This window comes from Salmo salar, chromosome 17, assembly GCF_965601325.2.
Source record: "Salmo salar chromosome 17, fSalSal1, whole genome shotgun sequence".
Taxonomy (NCBI): Eukaryota; Metazoa; Chordata; class Actinopteri; order Salmoniformes; family Salmonidae; genus Salmo; species Salmo salar.
Window position 1 is genome coordinate 18,353,697 of NC_138307.1, and position 20,014 is coordinate 18,373,710.

General features: G+C 40.5%; 1 protein-coding gene and 1 long non-coding RNA gene across 2 annotated transcripts; both read right to left on the bottom strand.

Moving 5' to 3' along the window:
- Positions 1–2,780: 2,780 nt before the first annotated feature.
- Positions 2,781–11,486, bottom strand: LOC123723833 (uncharacterized). The gene is made up of 2 exons (XM_045699070.2): positions 11,099–11,486; positions 2,781–5,614 (listed from the first exon to the last, which is right to left on the bottom strand). Exons 1-2 carry the CDS (start codon positions 11,289–11,291, stop codon positions 4,782–4,784), a joined length of 1,026 nt encoding a protein of 341 aa, XP_045555026.1. The 5' UTR covers positions 11,292–11,486; the 3' UTR covers positions 2,781–4,781.
- A 1,997-nt stretch (positions 11,487–13,483) lies between these two features.
- On the bottom strand, positions 13,484–19,623 carry LOC106575532 (uncharacterized). The gene is made up of 2 exons (XR_014381128.1): positions 19,208–19,623; positions 13,484–14,888 (listed from the first exon to the last, which is right to left on the bottom strand). It is a non-coding gene; the product is annotated as an uncharacterized LOC106575532 (long non-coding RNA).
- Between the last annotated feature and the right edge of the window lie 391 nt (positions 19,624–20,014).

Sequence of the window (20,014 nt, forward strand, 5' to 3'; positions counted from 1 at the left end):
CTGTTTTTGCATTGTTATTATCAGGTATTGTGTGTAGATTGAGGAGGAAAATGTTAATTTAATCAATTTTAGACTAAATCTGTAACATGTCAATATATGGAGAAAGTGAAGGGGACTGAATACTTTCCAAATGCACTATATGCCCCTCGGTGGCTGCGGGTGAGATGGGTGTTTTTCCCCAACTGTGTGCTGTGCCTGGCCAGGACCTTGGACACTTACATTACACAGGCAATATGACAGTCTGATTGGCTATTCATTTGCTATTGTGATTATAGTTCTGGGACAGAGCCTACAGAGCCTAAAGACTCTCACATTGGATTGTGGATACTATTACTACAGTATATTGGCTGGACAGCCGGCCTCTGACCTCTGCTGTAGTAGCGTATTCTAATAGAGGAGTAGCAACATGGTGGGCCCTGCTCTGAGCAGTTTCCCCTCAATTACATTTTCGCCTCAGCCAGTTGGGCATCGTATAGCACCTTTTCTGGGTACTATCGAGTCAATGTTACCCCCGCCAATAAGGTTGGGACGGCTGTGTTGGGTGTTGCCTCCGCTTCCCTGAGTGGGGACAGAGGGACACAGCAACTATGACTGCCCTGAGCTCAGTTCTATGGGACATTGTTCTCTGTCTGGCCCTTACATAGTTCACCGATTAATCTGGTATTGTGATACCATATTGAAGTGATCCAATATAGTACTACATAACGAAGGTTACGTATGTAACCACGGTTATGTGAGCTACCGGATCACTCCAATCCTCTTTGCCGGTGATCTATGGCACCTCGAGAAAGGACACGAGGTGGAAGTAGTGCGGCGGCAGCTATTTAAGGGGTTTAGCCGCAGCCTCAGCTCTACCCGGTACAAATCTGAAATCCTTACTCAGAATGTGTCCTGCTGCGCGGAGGGATACCTTATTGAAGGATACCATATTGGAATGATTCAATAGCTCACATAACCGTGGTTGCGTACGTAACCTTCATTCTTCCTGACACTGCTATGTTCTTCTCCACGGCCCCGAATATCTCCACAGCAGCCGTCGAGAAACGCTCGGTGACTAACGTATTCAACAACTGTAGTTTGCACATATTGATGATAGTTATGAATGATGATTATTTTTTTATGTCCATTACAGGGCGTTCCAATGACGCTCCATAGAAGCCGCCGCCAGAGATTTTTCAACTAACCTGTTCTTGGCAGCGAAAATTCAGAAAGATACTACATCCATGTTTTGTATCGAGTGAGATATGCCTCTTCCATGTGTGTAGATCTTTGTTTTGGTTGCACTTTGTTGCGTGCTGTCATCTACTTCTACATGTGGCCGTTGCCGCTTCGCATAGAAATGACTAGTTCCTGAAAAAATGCTGGGAAATGTTAGATGTGTGGCAGCTAAAATGGCGAGGAACCTCCTCTCAGGGTACAAAACATGGATTTAATATCTTTCTGAGTTTTCTTCTTTTTGTAGAACCACCTGAAAGGATGATAGGTCCTCCGGAAGTTTAGTTTTCCTACATTTTTGCTAAGCTGGCTGCAGTCCTGTTCTGTAAGCTTGCAATGAGTCACTCAGCCACGGAGCTGGAGGAGGGGGGAGGAAAGGAGGGAGGAGGGAGGAAAGGGGACAGTGTGAGTCATAGGATGCGGAAAGGGAGGAGAGTGGGGTCGAAGAGGCAGAATCAGGAGGGAGGAGGGAGAAGGATTTAGCAGAAGGGAGAGATGATAGGATAGAAGAGGAGAGAGTAGTGGGATAGAGAGAGCGAAGATTGCGATGGCGCATGGCCATCTGGGTAGGGGCTGAGTGGTAAGGGTTGGAGAACATACTCTGTTTTCATACCCCGAAAAAAAGAAATTCTCACTACAATACATTTTAATAGAAAGTTAGTAAAAATAGATAAGATCTTGCTACCATGGAAAGGACAATACCTGTCTATTTGTGGAAGAATCCTGTGATTAACTCTTTAGTCATGTCCTAGTTAACTTATTTTCTTATGGCCTTGCCTACACCAGGTGACTTGTTTAAATTATATGAGCAAAAAATATTCAATTTTATTTGGAACGATAAACCAGACAAAATTAAACGGGCCTATTTGTATAATGAATATGAACTCGGAGGGCAGAAATGATTAAATATTAAAGCATTAGACCTCACTAAAGGCTTCAGTCATACAAAGTTATACATAAATTTGTACTGGTTCTCTAGCAGATTAGTAACAATGTCTCACCCCATGTTCAAGAATGGCCTTTTTCCCTTTATTCAGATTTCAACCTCTCACTTTTGGTTATTTAAAAATGAAATCTCCCAAATTTTCGCTATTTTTAAAACAAGCTGTAGAAAGTTGGTTGCAATTTCAGTTTAATCCACCAGAAAAGACAGAACAAATATTACAATAAATAACGGTTCAACTCAAATATACTAATTGATTAAAAAGTCTTTGTAAATTATATCATAGATAGGACTGGTGGAGTTGTCACACATGCAGCTAACACAAATATATGGAAATGTCTGCTCTACCCAAAATTACAACCAACTAATTGCAGCATTAGTGCAAAAATAGAAGAGGCAAGTGGAAGGGGGAGGAAGAAAGAAAATTGTCTGTCGGCCCTGCATTAAAGACCATAATTGGTTAAAGAAAATTGTGATAAAGGAAAAAAGTATACCAGTTTCATTTAAGGACCAAAGAATTGACAGCTGTGCCATATAGATTGCAAAATAGTTGGGAAGAGATTTTTCATGTACTGATTCCATGGCACATGAACTGATACACAAAATGACGGCAGATTCAAAAGTGTTTTCCATTTTTAATTATTATACAAAATTCTTGCAACCAATAGAATGTTATACATATATATATTACAGTACCAGTCAACAATTTGGACACACCTTTTTAATATTTTCTACATTGTAGAATAATTGTGAAGACATCAAAACTATGAAATAACACATATGGAATCATGTAGTAACCAAAGAAGTGTTAAACAAATTAAAATATATTTGAGATTCTTAAAAGTAGCCATCCTTTGCCTTGATGACATCCTTCCACACTCTTGGCATTCTCTCAACCAGCTTCATGAGGGAGTCACCTGGAAGGCATTTCAATGAACAGGTGTGCCTAGTTAATTTGTGGAATTTCTTTCCTTCTTAATGCGTTTGAGCCAATCAGTTGTGTTGTGACAAGGTAGGTATGGTATACAGAAGATAGCCCTATTTGGTAAAATACCAAGTCCATATTATGGCAAGAACAGCTCAAATAAGCAAAGAGAAACGACTGTCCATCATTACTTTAAGACATGAAGGTCAGTCAATCCGGAAAATTTCAAGAACTTTGAATGTTTCTTCCAGTGCAGTCGCAAAACCCATCAAGTGTTATGATGAAACTGGCTCTCATGAGGATCGTCACAGGAAAGGAAGACCCAGAGTCACCTCTGCTGCAGAGGATAAGTTCATTAGAGTTACCAGCCTCAGAAATTGCAGCCCAAATAAATACTTCAGAGTTCATGTAACAGACACATCTCAACAGCAACTGTTCAGAGACTGCGTGAATCAGGTTTTCATGGCCGAATTGCTGCAAAGAAACCACTACTAAAGGACACCAATAAGAAGAAGAGACTTGCTTGGACCAAGAAACACAAATAAAAGACATTAGACAGGTGGAAATCTGTCCTTTGGTCTGGCAAATAGAAATCAAAACTGGATAATGTTCAGAGATAGATGGGAGCGGTTGAGTGGAGTTGAAGGGTGGGACTAAAAATAACAACATAACTAATATAAAATATACAGTGTCCGTAAAATGTGTATAGTTTCAGAACGTATGTGAAACAGCACAGTTGGAAAACATATGGCAAATAGAAAACAAAATTGGATGGTGTTCAGAGATATATGGAAGGGGTTGAGGGTAGCTGAAGGAAGGGACTAAAAACAAACAAAAAATAACTATTGTAAAATATACTGTGTCCGTAAAATGTATATAGTGTATATATAAGATGGAAGTAGAAGCCTAAGTGTTGTTGCCCATTAGCGTACTCCAATTAGGGGAGGGATGGTAGGGTTAGAGGAAAATAATACAATTAAATATATATAAAAAAAAATATATATATATATATCTATCACACACAAAAAAGATATGGGGGATTGGAAAGGATGCAGACAATTACATTGAAAGCCACAATCTGTCTGCAATATTAAAGCTGATCTGCCCCCCCCCCCCACAGAAAAATTCTAAAATAAAACATACAAAATATTTGCTGCATTATATAGTCAACAAAGACATAATAGGCTACTTCAATATTCTAACATGCATCCATCAGTACAGATAGAAGATATCCTGTATGTCATTGTTAAACAATTGAATATGAACTCCTGTTGTTTAGAAGTCCAAGTGTGTGCTCTATGCTAGATACAGCTGTGACGACTTCCTGAAGCCCGCAGTGCAGGAGTTTGATTAGGCTGAACCGCAGTGCACCGGACTATGGCCTGTCATGTGACCTGGCAAAAGCGGTGAGGGAGGAGTGAGGGAGGAATGCCCGTGAGGCAGCCTGGTTTCAAAAAGGATGCAATCACTTTTCAGCCGGGCCAGCATTGTCAAATTCCCTCATTGTCCTGGCCGGTAGGTATCCAAAAAAAGTGAGAGCTAAAATGAGCTTACAAATCTGATACTGACTGATGTTTTATCACTCCTCTCACATAACTACATTTGTTTTGTTGTCAAATGACAGAAAATAGAACATAAATTATTTACAAGTTGGATGTAACAAGAAATTCGCATGAGTAATAATTTGTTGTTCTCACTTCAGGCTGAAGCTTTTGTGTGAGTGCTCATATGAGACTTCAAGCTTCCTTTATAACCAAAGCATTTGCCACATTCTTTGCACTGGTAAGGTTTCTCCCCGGTGTGAACACGCTGATGAAGTCTTAAATAGCTTAATGCCATGTAGCTTTTCTTGCATACAGGACAATTATATGGTCTCTCCCCTGTGTGAACTCTCATATGCAATATCAATTCCATCTTCTGGTTGAAGGATTTGTCACAGTCTTTGCACTGATAAGGTTTCTCCCCTGTGTGTATCCTTGAATGGATGGTCAAGCTTCCTTTCTGGTTAAACATTTTGCCACATTGTTTGCACTGATATGGATTATCTCCTGTGTGTACCCTTGTATGTCTGTCCAAGTCGCCTTTCTGGATGAAGCTTTTGTCACATTGTTTGCACAGATAAGATTTCTCTCCTGTGTGTATCTTTGAATGGATGGTCAAGTGTCCCTTACGTGTGAAGCTTTTGTCACATTGTTGACACTGATATGGTTTCTCCACTGCAGCAGAGCAGTCTGGATGAACTGAGAGGGCCTGATCACTGGTTGGTTCTGGCACTATGTAGCCCTCTCCATCAGCTTCTGTTTTGATCTCTTCAGTTATGATGATAGGTAGAATACCCCTCTCTCCATCATCCACAGTTTGGTTTAGGTAAAGATGTGAGGGCTGAGGTGAGTCCTCCTGACTGAGTCTGAGCTCCTGTTGTTCCTCTTTAATTTGTGTGGGTTCTGGGTCCTCCTGCCCCAGACTGGGGCTCCACTCCTGCTTACAGTTCTGCTGCTCAGGGTGAACGGCAGGAGTCAGTACCTGGAAGTCTGGAGGGAAAAAATATATCTTAAACAGGTCGCTCAGTCATTTCCTGGTTGATAAAATTCAAATAGTTTGCCTTATTTCAGTTTAAGTGACAAAACAAGCAAGCATAGTGTAGCGAATCATTGTACCATCTAAACTACTGTGAAATATATTTTCCATAACCAAAAATATTGTATTTTCAGCTGTTTGAAGCTGGTGTAAAAAAACGAAGTAAAAAACTAAACTTAAGAATGGGAAGCAGAGAATTAATGTGCATAGCTCATATAGAACAGATCTACCGCTTCTTAGACTTGCTTTCAATGAGAATGGCAGATCTATAACTACATTTCTATGTGGATTTGGTCAGTTGGCCAAAATATTACATATTCCAGCTTTAATAAAGTATCCGAAATTTTGTTTGGAAGCCCTCTGTGCTCAAAAATAAGACGATTTTGTTGACTAGTCTACACTAAACAGCACAGAAAATACTATAAGGGCACTCCTGATCTGCAAAAATGTATTTGATTTCAGAATTAGTTCAAATTAGTTTAATTTCAGTGCTAAGGTTAATGGTTTGGTTGGGGTAAAGGTAAGGGTCAGTTTTTGATTTTGGTTAGTAGTTTACGGGTCAGGATTGTCCTTAGAGCCGCTCCCCCAGCACGTGATTTATACAAAGCAATGTTGGTGAACCATAGCTTCGTTCGAGGGTGCTTATAGCCAGAGAGGAAGGGTTTCCACAGCCACAAAGTCAAAATTGGCTAAAATGTGCTTTCAAATGTTTGTTTTTTTAACCTTTATTTAAGATTAGGCATAAAGTTAGCAGTGTGGTTAAGTTTAAAATCATATTTTATGAAGAGACATTTTACAAATAGGAGGGATTTATGAGTTTGAGGCTGTGGTATTTAGTGACGATCGAGGAAGAGACGGAGGTCTTTAGCATGGGAGAGGCTATACGGACAAGCCTGGTGCCCAGAATTGATGACGTGTGTGGGGATGAACGGATTCGGTTCAGTCAGTCGTCCTAATCAGCCCTCCTCAGCTAGCTAGTTCTATTTTGTAACGGGTCACCAAACAACCTACGCGAAATCACGCGACGTGATTGAGATGCTTAATATCAAAGATGTTTACAGTCACGCCACATCTTTACTGTACCCATGTAACCTGTCGAGAATTTGAAACTTGTTTCCCGAAGTTGGAACTTCATTCCATTGTTGATTTTTATTTTTTATGTAGACGTTGCCGCAGTTGTACATTTTCGCAGAAAATCACTACAATAAATGTGCTTTAGCTGTCACTCTGGCCCGATATTGGCAATTGGCTATCTAGCTACTACCTCCCTCTCCCTACTGCAGTGCTCGACAATCAGGAGTGAAGGACAGACTGTGCCCTGTTCTGTTGTTACCGCCTTGCAGCGCAAACTCTCCCCATTGAGCAGTAGACTCCATCACGGTGACATCCAGATGTTGACAACTAGCCAGCATAAACTAGTATCACCAGGATGACTGACTGAACTAACTGAACCGAATCCATTCGTCTCCACTCGACTCTCAACTGCGCGACATACGTCATCAATTTGGGAACCAGACGTGTTCGTATAGCCTCTTCCTTTTAACGCATCACAACGTGTCACATGACCAGGGTTGCCATGCCCGTAGTTTTCCCCCACAATTGGGCTACTTGGAAAACGATGTTGCGGGTAAATTGTTCGTGGGCTGCAGGTTTTTAGCCCACTTTTGGCCTACTCTGCACTGCGGCCACCATCGCATTTCTATAAAAAAAAGTATATGTATATATATTTTACTGTGACCGGTTGCTGCTCCCGAATGAGTGGTGGGTCGGAAGGAGGTGTGACAGAGCAGCAGTTCTTGAGTCTCGAGCGCTGCGCGAGTGGACATTTGAAATTACAGTTATGGAACTCCCTATGGGGAAAAGTCCACAATAAAAAACTGACATTAAAATGTGGACAATGACACATTGGCATATGTTGGCCATCAAGTAGATTACTAATTTCTATGGCTTTGTAGGCTACTGTAGCCTCCTACCAGTTGATACAAAAATAGTTGAAATTACGATTTCATTGCAGTCATTGCAAATCAATTTGTGCCACTTGTGTAGCATATCTGGAGCTGGCAAACGGATCTAATAAATAGCCTATAACTTCAGGTTATTTTTGTTATAGCCTTGTGTTATTATTAATTATTAATGCCCATGTTTAGTTAATTCAATTGGAAGTTATCAATTGTAATCTCACAGCTCTATCGCAATTGCGGATCAGCTGTTGTTAGAATGCATTAGACTCAGTCAGAATAGGCTACAGGTCAAACATAATAAACACTGGCTGTTGTTGACAAGCATATTAGTTCATATCCATATTCATATTTTATTCAGTGATTGAAATTACGACCCCATCCTTAGTAACCTATTCCAGCAGGGAACTTCTTACCTTAAAATCGCCTTACTATATGTTAAATAAATTAGTCTGTCAATTTGAACTAAGCAAGCTGCTAAATCGTTCATTTTACATCTTGCCTATAGGCTACCTGCATCTAGCTAACCAAACCATGCCAAAGTTGAATTACAATCATAAACCCAGATGTTAGTCAGTAGCCTATGCCTATTGAAATGACAATCCAATATCGCATAGCCCTTTTATAATGGTTTGGGGAGTAACGGATTACATGTAAGGGATTACAACAAAACGGTAACTGTAATCCGTTACGTTACCAGCAAAAATATTGTAATCGGATACAGATACTTTTGAAAAACTAGGTGATTACTTTGAGGATTACTGTTAAATCCAGAAAGGATGTTTGCGGGAAAAAAATATTTTACACTTCTGTTCTCAATGGCATTCAAATCAGCATTGAAAAAAGGCACAAATTTAAGTTTGTTCAACCTAAGCGAGTCTGAACAAGTCAGAGACCACTATGATGACACCAAATGTGTTTGATGGATCGCGGGAAAAGAGGAGGAAGAGGCTTTTGTAGGTTACAGTCCAAGCTATGTCTTCCAATGGTGCGACTGCTGTCGGCATCCGAAGATGATCCAACTTGAATAAAGGCTTGGAGGTAAGGATGACAGCGGTGGTGTAGTCTACAGCGATACAGATATCACGTATTATTGATATCTACATAGCGCATTGATGTGAATCACACTGCTGCTCTCTCATTTTAGCTATCTACGCCTTACGTGTTGTGGATGGCTGTTCACAAATCTAAATGTGTATTTGAACCCAATAATGGTTGAATTCAATAAGTTTAAGATGCCTATCAATCATTGCTTTTGAAACCAGTGGACAGCCAATGAAAAATGTGCTTTCGCAACAGCTGCATAGTGTGGATCCAAGCCTATGGAATAAAAGTGGGGCTTTTATTGCTCAGTCTAATTTATGCTGATTAAAAAAATAAATAATCCATACTGGACACATGCTCAAACTTGCACACTTTTGATAGACTTAAAAGTGGCAATCTGTAGTTGCTACATCCATTTATGGACTTATAAATTATATATACAGTACCAGTCAAAAGTTTGGAGGCAGCCAACAAGTGCTCAGCATATGTGGGAACTCCTTCAAGACTGTTGGAAAAGCATTCCAGGTGAAGCTGGTTGAGAGAATTCTAAGCGTATGCAAAGCTGTCAAGGCAAAGGGCGGCTACTTTGAAGAATCTAAAATAAAAATATATATTTTCATTTGTTTAACACTTTTTTGGTTACTACATGATGCCATATGTGTTATTTCATAGTTTTAATGTCTTCACTATTATTCTACAACGTAGAAAATAGTCAAAATAAAAACCCTTGAATGAGTAGGTGTGACCAAACTTTTTGACTGGTCCTGTGTGTGTGTGTATATATATATATATATATCCATTGATTCTTGAAGAATATAACTTATAAATGCCTCATGAGCTTAGTTCAACTGTCACACTCCATGACAACCCAAAATATTAGCTTGTTTTACGCCAATGTTTCTAAAACCTTGTAAATGTAAACAAACACTGTAAAGCCTCTTAACATGGTTAAAACAATATTTTTTTATATGATGGATGGTCAGTCCTTTCATCCATAGCTCTGTCTATTAATCTGAGAGTGGTTACATTTCTCCAGGCCCATCCCTCAGCTTTTTACCAAAACAGAGGCGGGGTGACCCGTTTTGTGATTGTTTAATCTGTGGATTTGCCCTTTAAATAGCTGCATATTATCAAGATATCAACGTGTCACCAACAAAAAGGTAAACAATAGGCATATAGCAAATGCAGCATATGGCATTCATTTTTGACATGTAAATAGCATTTTTCATTAGTGCTCAAAGCATGCCATTTCAAGAGCGCTGCATTTATTTTCCCACTCGAATCAATGAGCCCAATCAGTCCTCCATGACAACACAATCATAAACAACAGAGTAGGGCTGGCTGATAAGTCCTTTATTTTGGGGTCATGCTCAGGTAAAACAATTTGGCTAATCTATCCTTCCATATTTCCAAGTCCTATTCTTGAAGATCAAGGTGTATAGCATTTATTGGAATGACTGGAATTCTGAAAGACTTTGGTTTTTAATGTAAAGATATAATTTAATCGTATTATTATATGTAGTAGAAAGTGAATTGTTAGAAGAAGCTGACATAACCAACCCTATAAAGTAAAATGTAACATCCATATATGGCCAGCTATGTAAACTTTAACATTGTTTTATTCTGCAATAGATGTGGCTCAACAGTTAAATAAAGGTTAAATAAAGTAAATATACATTTTTGTCTTCTTATAATGCCTCTTAAGGGGAACGTGAGGGAATGTAATCATATTACATTACTGAGTTTGGGTAATCCAAAAGTTACGTTACTGATTACATTTCGGAAAGGTAACTGTAATGGATTACATTTAGAAAGTAACCTACCCAACCCTGCTGGCACGTAAGGACACAACTGCCAGAAAATATCCTGAAGTTCGTCCAAGTGTGTCTTGCGCAAAGATTGTGATCCTCTGTCCAACTTTCATCACTCAAACTCTTCTGTCGGATTTATCTATAGTTATACACATGCGCAAATGGGATTGATTTACAATCATAGCAGTCAAACGAGTTAAATCGACATCCGTTGATGGAAAATGAAATGGCGAGTTTAATAAGGGCGATTTATCTTTCCACATGTTAAAATTCCTCAATTACATCACGTTAGCGCGCAATAATTATTATTTTCATGGAAAACGAATTTTGATTCTTACGTCGTGACGTCGATATTCCTTCTTAATTCGCCCAATAACGTTATGGAAAAAGGGTTTATTGGATAAACGTGGCAGATCCTCTCTTACTGTGCCCCCCCAAAATTGGGGCTAGTTTTCAGGCCTTATGGGCAGGTTTTGAGTAATCATTGTCTAGAAATGTTAGCTAGACCTGGCAACCCTGCCCACGAATGACTCCCTGATAAAATAACGGTTAAAAATAATCGAAAATAAACATGAATCTTGTCTATTAGTCAAATCTCGTTACAACAACAGAATGCTGTACGAACCTGCTCTGTGTAACTTTATCTCTGGTTTGCTAACCAAATCCAACAGCCTCCGTAAACGCTCGTTCTCCTCCGCTGAACGGCAGATTTCTTCCTGATACTCTGCTATGGTCTTCTCCACGACCCCGAATATCTCCACAGCAGCCGCGGATAAACGCTCGGTGACAAACACATTCAACATCTGTAGTTTTGACATATTAGCAATGGTTATGAAAGTAGCGTTTCGCTTTATCAAAGAAATGTTGGTTGAAACCTCTATCTCTGAATCTGCTTAGCGTTCTTCGTCTTCTTCTTCTTCGTCGATGAGGTTTAACGGCGGTTGGCATCCAATAAATGTTGCATTACCGCCACCAACTAGACTGGGGTATAAATCCTTCATACTTTACATGAAAAAAGTAAAATACGGTACCATCTAACCCTACACTCATTACATCTCCACCACCCTATTCCACTATTTAAACCTATGTAGTCCTACCTCAGGCCAACAACCTGGAAGGACGGGACACCTAGTTTAGCGGCTGGTAGCAACCTTTGGACAACAATGGACCAGTGGAGGCTCCTCAGAGGAGGAAGGGGAAGACCATCATCCTCAGTGAATTTTATAAAAATTAAAATGGTAAAACATTAAAAAGTTATAATTTTTAGATATGAATATATTTAGTATAGTTTTGTCACCAAATAATGTATTAAAATACACTTTTGCATTGAAGGTCTACAGTAGCCTCAACAGCACTCTGTACGGTATCACCATGGTGTAGCCGGAGGACAGCTAGCTCCCGTCCTCCTCTGGGTACATTGACTTCAATACAAAACCGAGGAGGCTCATGGTTCTCACCCCCTTCCATAGACTTACACAGTAATTATGACAACTTCCGGTGGACGTCCACCAACCTATCAGAGCTCTTGCAGCATGAACTGGCATGTTGTCCACCCAATCAAAGGGTCAGATAATTAATCTAGCACTGAAAGTATAAGCTACAGCTAGCTAGCACTGCAGTGCATAATATGTGGTGAGTAGTTCAGTCAAAGAGAGAGAAAGACAATAGTTGAACAGTTTTGAACCATTTCATTTCTTCCAAAATTAAGGAGAAGCAAGAGGGAGACTGTCATTTCCTTTGTTTCACTTGCTTAGCTAGCAAATGCAGCAAGCTAGTTTAGCCTACTCAAACAGAGGGATGTTATGTTAGCTAGCTGGCTATGACTATCCAACACAACACTGGAACTCTTCCAAGTCAAGGTAAGCTTTTAGTTTTACTAATTTATTACCACTGGGCCCCGCCGGTGTAAGTGCTAAACAGCTTACTGACTGTACACTGTAACATTACTGCATGATTGTAGCGAGTTTACTAACCTGTTATTTATATTAGCTACGTTGACTATGACATTACTTTAGCTAATATGGTGACAACGATGTAGGCTGTGTGTAGCAGGTTATGATATGGTTTGGCTTGGAAAGGTTTTTTCACCTGGTCACATACAGCTGATGTGTTGTGCATTGAAATCCACAAGCGAAGGGAAAAGGTGAGAGAAGGAGAGCGCATAGATGCGAGAAGGTATATAATGTGGCTGCTATGAAAGTGAACTGTGTTTCAGCGTGATCAGGGGTGTATTCATTCTGACGATTCTGTTGAATGACGTTTCTTAAACGGATGCAGACAGAATGAAACAGGGATAAACATACCTGAATTTTTCCAATAGAAACTCTCGTTTGCAACTGTTGGACTAATGATTACACCTTAGATAAGCTATATGCAGGCAAGAGTGTACAAGACAGTATTGAATGTGTCACTGTCTGTCACCTAAAGTGTCCTTGTGACAAACTGACACGTTTTCATTTTCGTAAAAAAAAACTTTATATGGAAGGAGTGCCTTTATTTGACGGCCAGCACGTGTAATTCGTCACGAGACGACCCGATGACGTGTTTCTGCACATGAGCATAGCTAGCCAACGTCACCATAACATCGCCTACAAGTGTGATCAGGGATTTCTATTTGGAGAAGCAGTTTCTACCCATCTTCATACTGTACTGTCTTTGGTGCACCTTTAAATCATCATGTCCCAGGAGATACCAACAGGGAGGAGGTAAATGTTGCCCCTAAACAGTAACACAGGGTCAGGGGTTATATTCACAAAGTGTCTTAGAGTAGGAGTGCTGATCTAGGATTAGTTTAGCATTTTAAATTACAGTGGTGATCTGACCCTAGATCAGCACTCATCTGAGCCTTTATGAATATGGGCTCAGACAGTTTCCCATCTGCATAATGGTTCAGGATAGGGTTGGGGTAAGAAGCAGGAAATAGAGCTGATAGAGCATGTATTAAACCTGCCTAGTATGAACCATCACAGAAATCATGTTCAACAGAGAAAAATAGGGTTTCACTATGACATCCATTGAAAAAACTACTTTATTTAAACAAATGATTTGCTGCATTATATAGATTGTCAACAAAAATGTAATAGGCTACTTCAATATTCTAACATGCAGCCATCAGTACAGATAGAAGATATCCTGTATGTCATTGTTAAACAATTGAATAGGAACTCCTGTTGTTTAGAAGTCCAAGTGTGTGCTCTATGCTAGATACAGCGGTGAGGACTTCCTGAAGCCCGCAGTGTCCTGGAGGGTAGGTCCCTGAAACTGAGCACTAGATTCAGTTTACCAATCTGATACTGACTGGTGATTTCCCCTCAACACACATTACTCAGTTTGTTCTGTTGTTAATTGCCAGAAAACAGAACATAATTATTCAGAAGTTGGACGTATTAAGAAATTCACAATGACAAAATATGAATTTGTTGTTTTCATTTCAGGCTATTATTGCACTCAGTGCAGTAATATAATTTATGCCCTTTAGTATGAGTGTTCATATGTGATGTTAGACGATGTTTATAACCAAAGCATTTGTAACATTCTTTGCACTGGTAAGGTTTCTGCCCAGTGTGAACACGCTGATGAAGTCTTAAATAGCTTAATGCCATGTAACTTTTCCTGCATACAGGACAGATATATGGTCTCTCTCCTGTATGAGCTCTCATATGCAATGTCAACTCTATCTTCTGGTTGAAGGCTTTGCCACAGTTTTTGCACTGATATGGTCTCTCCCCTGTATGTATCCTTGAATGAACGGTCAAGTGTCCCTTCTGGTTAAACATTTTGCCACATTGTTTACACTCATAGGGATTCTCTCCTGTGTGTATCCTTGTATGGATGGTCAAGTCCTATAGGCTGGATGAGTTTGATCCCTTCGTGAGAGCAACCGCGCTTCTGGATGAAGATTTTGCCACATTGTTTGCACAGATAAGGTTTCTCTCCTGTGTGTACCCTTGTATGTCTGTTCAAATCACCCTTCTGGATGAAGCTTTTTCCACACTGTTTGCACAGATAAGGTTTCTATCCTGTGTGTATCTTTAAATGCAAGGTTAAGTTTCCCTTAAGTGTAAAGCTTTTGCCACAATGTCTACACTGATATAGTTTCTCCACTGCAGCAGAGCAGTCTGGATGAACTGAGAGGGGCTGATCACTGGTTGGTTCTGGTACTCTGTAGCCCTCTCCATCAGCTTCTGTTTTGATCTCTTCAGTTATGATGATAGGTAGAGCGCTCCTCTCTCCATCATCCACAGTTTGGTTTAGGTAAAGATGTGAGGGCTGAGGTGAGTCCTCCTGACTGAGTCTGAGCTCCTGTTGTTCTTTAATCTGTGTGGGTTCTGGGTCCTCCTGCTCTAGACTGGGGCTCCACTCCTGCTCACAGTTCTGATTTTCAGGGGGAACAGCAGGAGTGACTAGTTGAAAGTCTGGAGGGAACAAAATATTAAATCAATATTTTGACCTATAATCTTAGTGAAATACCTGCCATTCTGTTTGAAATGCCTGTTTTGTAATGGATAGGTTGACCTGATTTCAATTTTGCAAAAACAAGACAATTTTGTTAGTCTACACTACAGCATGTGTTTCAACCAATGACTGTATATAAATGGACAAAGCCATCGTTTCACATGACACCGTTCTTTCCTTTGTGAAGACTCGATAAGCTATGCAAGTGACGTGGAAAGTAGACTATTTTTGAATGGTCTTCAGCGCAAAAACTTTATGAAAGGCATCTGGCAGAAGTACATTCAACCACAAACATCGTTTTTTTTATACATCTTAAGATGGTAACGTTTTCATCAATTTGATGATATTGTAATGACCTGACTAGATCATGAAGGAACAATTGTCCAGACTGAGGCTTGAGTTTACAAATTGACGGTTTATTAACCCAACTTTGCACAGGCTACTGTTTGGCCGTAGCCCACGTCAAATAAATGAAAGATACCCCACAAACCAACCGTGACCTTCTCTTGTGAAGCCCAGACGTAAGAGAGAGAACAATGGCTAAACCTGGTCTTATCTTCCAATGCTCCACGCCACTCCGCCAACCGCCAGGATGCCCGGCATCAGAACATGCCAGGCATTCCCGTGATTGGCAGATAGCAGGTTGATTGGCATGTCGGACCCCGCAAACACTGGTAAGTACAACACAACCCACTAATAGCCTAACACATAACACACAGCTGTCTGTGCGGGTCGCTACAATTTAATCGTCAATCCAATTCAAAAGACCAGGGACACGAACACGGAGGTAAGACGTAGGAATGAGTGACTTGCACACGGTATAACGCATTTGAAGCCAAGGGAAACAGTTAGATTCCATCTAACTGACGTTATTCCATTGGCCATACGTCCTTTTCACTGAGTCTTGCCCCGCTACTGGACGGACAAGTGTAGTGACTGTACCGCAAAATGGAGGAGAGCCCGTTTTCGTCAGAGATCGCATTCATTTTGGGAGATTGCAAAATATGACATTTTCATTCAAAACAGGAGAAACATTATTTCAGGTGACAAAACATGTTTTGATAATTTTTCCTCAACTTGTTTCTATAACTTCTTAGCAAGTTAAGGTATCTTAGAGAGCAGCTAGCTTGCTAAAACCTAGGCTAGGTTGAAGATAAAAACAAACGTCAGCCTACGATCACAAACTAAAACGGGAGGCTTAAGAGCCAATGTGTATTATTTAACATTACTATTTGAAATAGTACTCCCTTATAGGAATGGCTAATTGTTTACAATTTGCTAGCTATCCCATGAACCAATTGCCGAAAACCAAATATTTTCCTCTTCTGTGGTTTGGTAACTTCCTGTTCTACAATGGACTCTGGCCGGACTGAATGAAGAAGGCGCAGAGTTTGTAAAAATTCAAAATATGCAGCAATCGTTTCGCAAGGAGCCTTCGAACGCAAGATGCTGCTGCGATGCGGACGGTCCCTATTGAAATGTATGACATCCGGCGCAACGTACTGCAAAACTGGGCCAGAGAGGAAGCGAGAGGTTTTACTCTGCCCTAAATCTGTCCGTGAAAATAAACCCACAAAGTGAGGAATTGTTGTAAGGTCAATGAGTGTCGAAACGACTATATCGGAGTTGTAACTTTTTGAGCAGTGCAGTCGGAAAGTATTTAGACCCCTTCACTTTTATCCCATTTTGTTACGTTACAGCCTTATTCTAAAATGGATTACATTGTTTTCCTCGTCAATCTACACACAATACCCCTTAATGACAAAGTGAAAACAGGTTTTTTGAAATTTTAGCAAAAGTATTAAAAATACAAGTATTCAGATTTTTTGCTATGAGACTCGAAATTGAGCTCAGGTGCATCCTGTTTTTATTGATTATACTTGAGATGTTTCTACAACTTGATTAGAGTCCACCTGTGGTATATTCAATTGATTTGACATGATTTGGAAAGGCACACTCATGTCTACATAAGGTCCCACAGTTGACAGTGCATGTCAGAGCAAACACCAAGCCATGAGGTCACAGGAATTGTCTGTAGAGCTCCGAGACAGCATTGTGTCGAAGCACAGATCTGGGGAAGGGTACCAAAACATTTCTGCAGCATTGAAGGTCCCCAAGAACACAATGGCCTACATCATTCTTAAATGGAAGAAGTTTGGAACCACCAAGACTTTTCCTAGAGCTGGCCGCCCGACCAAACTGAGCAATCGTGGGAGAATGGCCTTGGTCAGGGAGGTGACCAAGAACCTGATGGTCACTCTGACAGAGTTCCAGAGTTCCTCTGTGGAGATGGTAGAACCTTCCAGAAGGACAACCATCTCTGCAGCACTCCACCAATCAGGCCTTTATGGTAGAATGGCCAGACGGAATCCACTACTCAGTAAAAAGGCACGACAGCCCGCTTGGAGTTTTCCAAAAGGCACCTAAAGACTCTCAGACCATGAGAAACAAGATTCTCTGGTCTGATGAAACCAAGATTGAACTCTTTGGCCTGAATGCCAAGCGTCACGTCTAGAGGAAACCAGGCACCATCCCTACGGTGAAGTATGGTGGTGGCAGCATCATGCTGTGAGGATGTTTTTCAGCGGCAGGGACTGAGAGACTAGTCAGGATCAAGGCAAAGATGAATGGAGCAAAGTACAGAGAGATCCTTGAGGAAAACAAGCTCCAGAGCGCTCAGGACCTCAGACTGGGGCAAAGGTTCACCTTCCAACAGGACAACGACCCTAAGCACACAGCCAAGACAACGCAGGCGTGGCTTTGGGACAAGTCTCTGAATGTTCTTGAGTGGCCCAGTCAGAGCCCGGACTTGAACCCGATCGAACATCTCTGGAGAGACCTGAAGACAGCTGTGCAGCGACGCTCCCCATCCAACTTGACAAAGGATGCGAGGATCTGCATAGAAGAAATCAGAGAAACTCCCCAAATGCAGGTGTGTCAAGCTTGTAGTGCATACATACTAATGCTAAATTGTAATTATTTTGCCTCGATGGCCTATTTATTGCCTTACCTCCCTAATCTTCTACATTTGCACACACTGGATATAGATTTTTCTATTGTGTTATTGACTGTACGTTTGTTTATCCCATGTGTAACTCTGTGTTGTTTTTGTCGCACTGCTTTGCTTTATCTTGGCCAGGTCGCAGTTGTAAATGAGAACTTGTTATCAACTGGCCTACCTGGTTAAATAAAGGTGAATTTTTTTTTTTTTAAATACCCAAGAAGACTCAAGGCTGTAATCGCTACCAAAGGTGCTTCAACAAAGTACTGAATAAAGGGTCTTATTACTTATGTAAATGTTATATCAGTGACGTGATCAACCTGTTTTTGTTTGTCATTATGGGGAATTGTGTGTAGATTGATGAGAAGAGAAAAACTATTGAATCAATTTTAGAATAAGGCTGTAACATAACAAAATGTGGAAAAAGTCAAGGGGTCTGACTACTTTCCGAATGCACTGTATGTATTGCGGTCAGCAATGTGGAGTAACAAAGTATGAGTCATAATACCCATAAAACCTAGCGGTCAAAGAAGGAAATGGTTCCAATCGTTTTTACACCATTCATTTTTCCCCATAGGGGATTTTAGAAACATTAAAAATAAGGGCTGGGTTTCGTGAAGGCTAACCCTGACCCTGAAATCTCTCTAGGACAAATTGACTTGTCAATATATTTGCCTGTATTTACCCCCCCCCCCCCCCCCCCCCCCAAAAAAACCCAACTAATTATGCACATTTTTGCATTAATGTGTCTGTAATATAATAAAGTGACTGCTAAATGCTAACTCCCATTCGTATAAACTGGTAGCATAGTTAGCATATAGAAATAGGTGGTGGTGGTAGTAAGTCGTTTTTAACTGTAATGCAGTTGATTGATGACGATGTCATGAACATGTATTAGGGTTGACATCTATACAGCATTATACTCCGATTTTTACCTCAACATAGTGTGACATACACATATAAACAATAGCCTAAATGTAGGCTAATGTTGCTGGGGGGCAATTGGCAGATTCGGGATGGAGATGCAGGTGGGTAACGGTGCAGTCTTTACTTCATGCTATCCTGGCTGAGACTGCGCTACTGTATGTCAAGCGCAGGGAAACGGACTCGAACTTCGTGGCTTCAATGGGAGGGGGCAGTCGTTCTACCCTGAATTCAAGAAAGCAATGTTGCGTTCAGAGTGCGCATATTACAAACTACCACATTAATTCTCTAGTCTTGTAACGTTAATCTACAAATCAAATATCTTCGTGACAACAACTGTAGCTCGCTACAAACCTGCTCCATGTAACTTCATCTCTGGTTGGAAAACCATGCCCAACAGCCTCCGTAAACGCTCGTTCTCCTCCGCTGAACGGCAGATTTCTTCCTGATACTCTGCTATGGTCTTCTCCACGACCCCGAATATCTCCACAGCAGCCGCGGATAAACGCTTGGTGACAAACACATTCAACAACTGTAGTTTGGACATATTGGCGATGGTTCTGAAAGTCTAGCTGTTTTATTAAATAAATGTTGGTTGAAACCTCTGTCTGATTAGCCTAGGTTAGCGTCTACTCTACAACCTTTGTGCAGTGTGCTCCTTTCTAGTGTTGCCAGGTTGAGAAAACATTTCCAGACCAGTGAACACTCGAAACACACGGACAAGGCCTGAAAACCAGCCACAAAAATATTTTGCGCAGCAAGAGAGGAGTTGACACATTTATCATTTCTCAATAACATTATCGAGAGAATTAAGGAAAATCGACGTAAGAAGCCAAATTCGATTTCATCAAAATAATAATTCGTGCGAGCTAACGCGATGTAATAAAGGAATGAGAGAGCGTAATTCGCCGTTATTAAACTCGCCAGATCATTTTCCATCAATGCATGTCGTTTTAACTCGTTTGATTGCTATGATTGTAAATAAATCCCTTTTGCGCACGTGCATAACTATAGCTTAAAATCTGACTGGAGCGTTTAAGTGATGAAAGTTGGACACAGGGTCGGTGTACTTTTTGGCCAATAAATATTTCCTTTTAGATGAAAGGATAAAAAAATAGTAAAGGGTCGTTCTTCCTTTATTTGATTTGAATCTGAATCAAA

Bases quoted from the DNA above. Each gene is read 5' to 3' on its own strand.
- LOC123723833 (XM_045699070.2), bottom strand. From the start codon at position 11,291: ATGTCAAAACTACAGATGTTGAATGTGTTTGTCACCGAGCGTTTATCC. The intron at 5,615-11,098 runs GTTCGTACAGCA...TTTTCCCTCCAG, and splicing joins GATAAAGTTACACAGAGCAG to ACTTCCAGGTACTGACTCCT.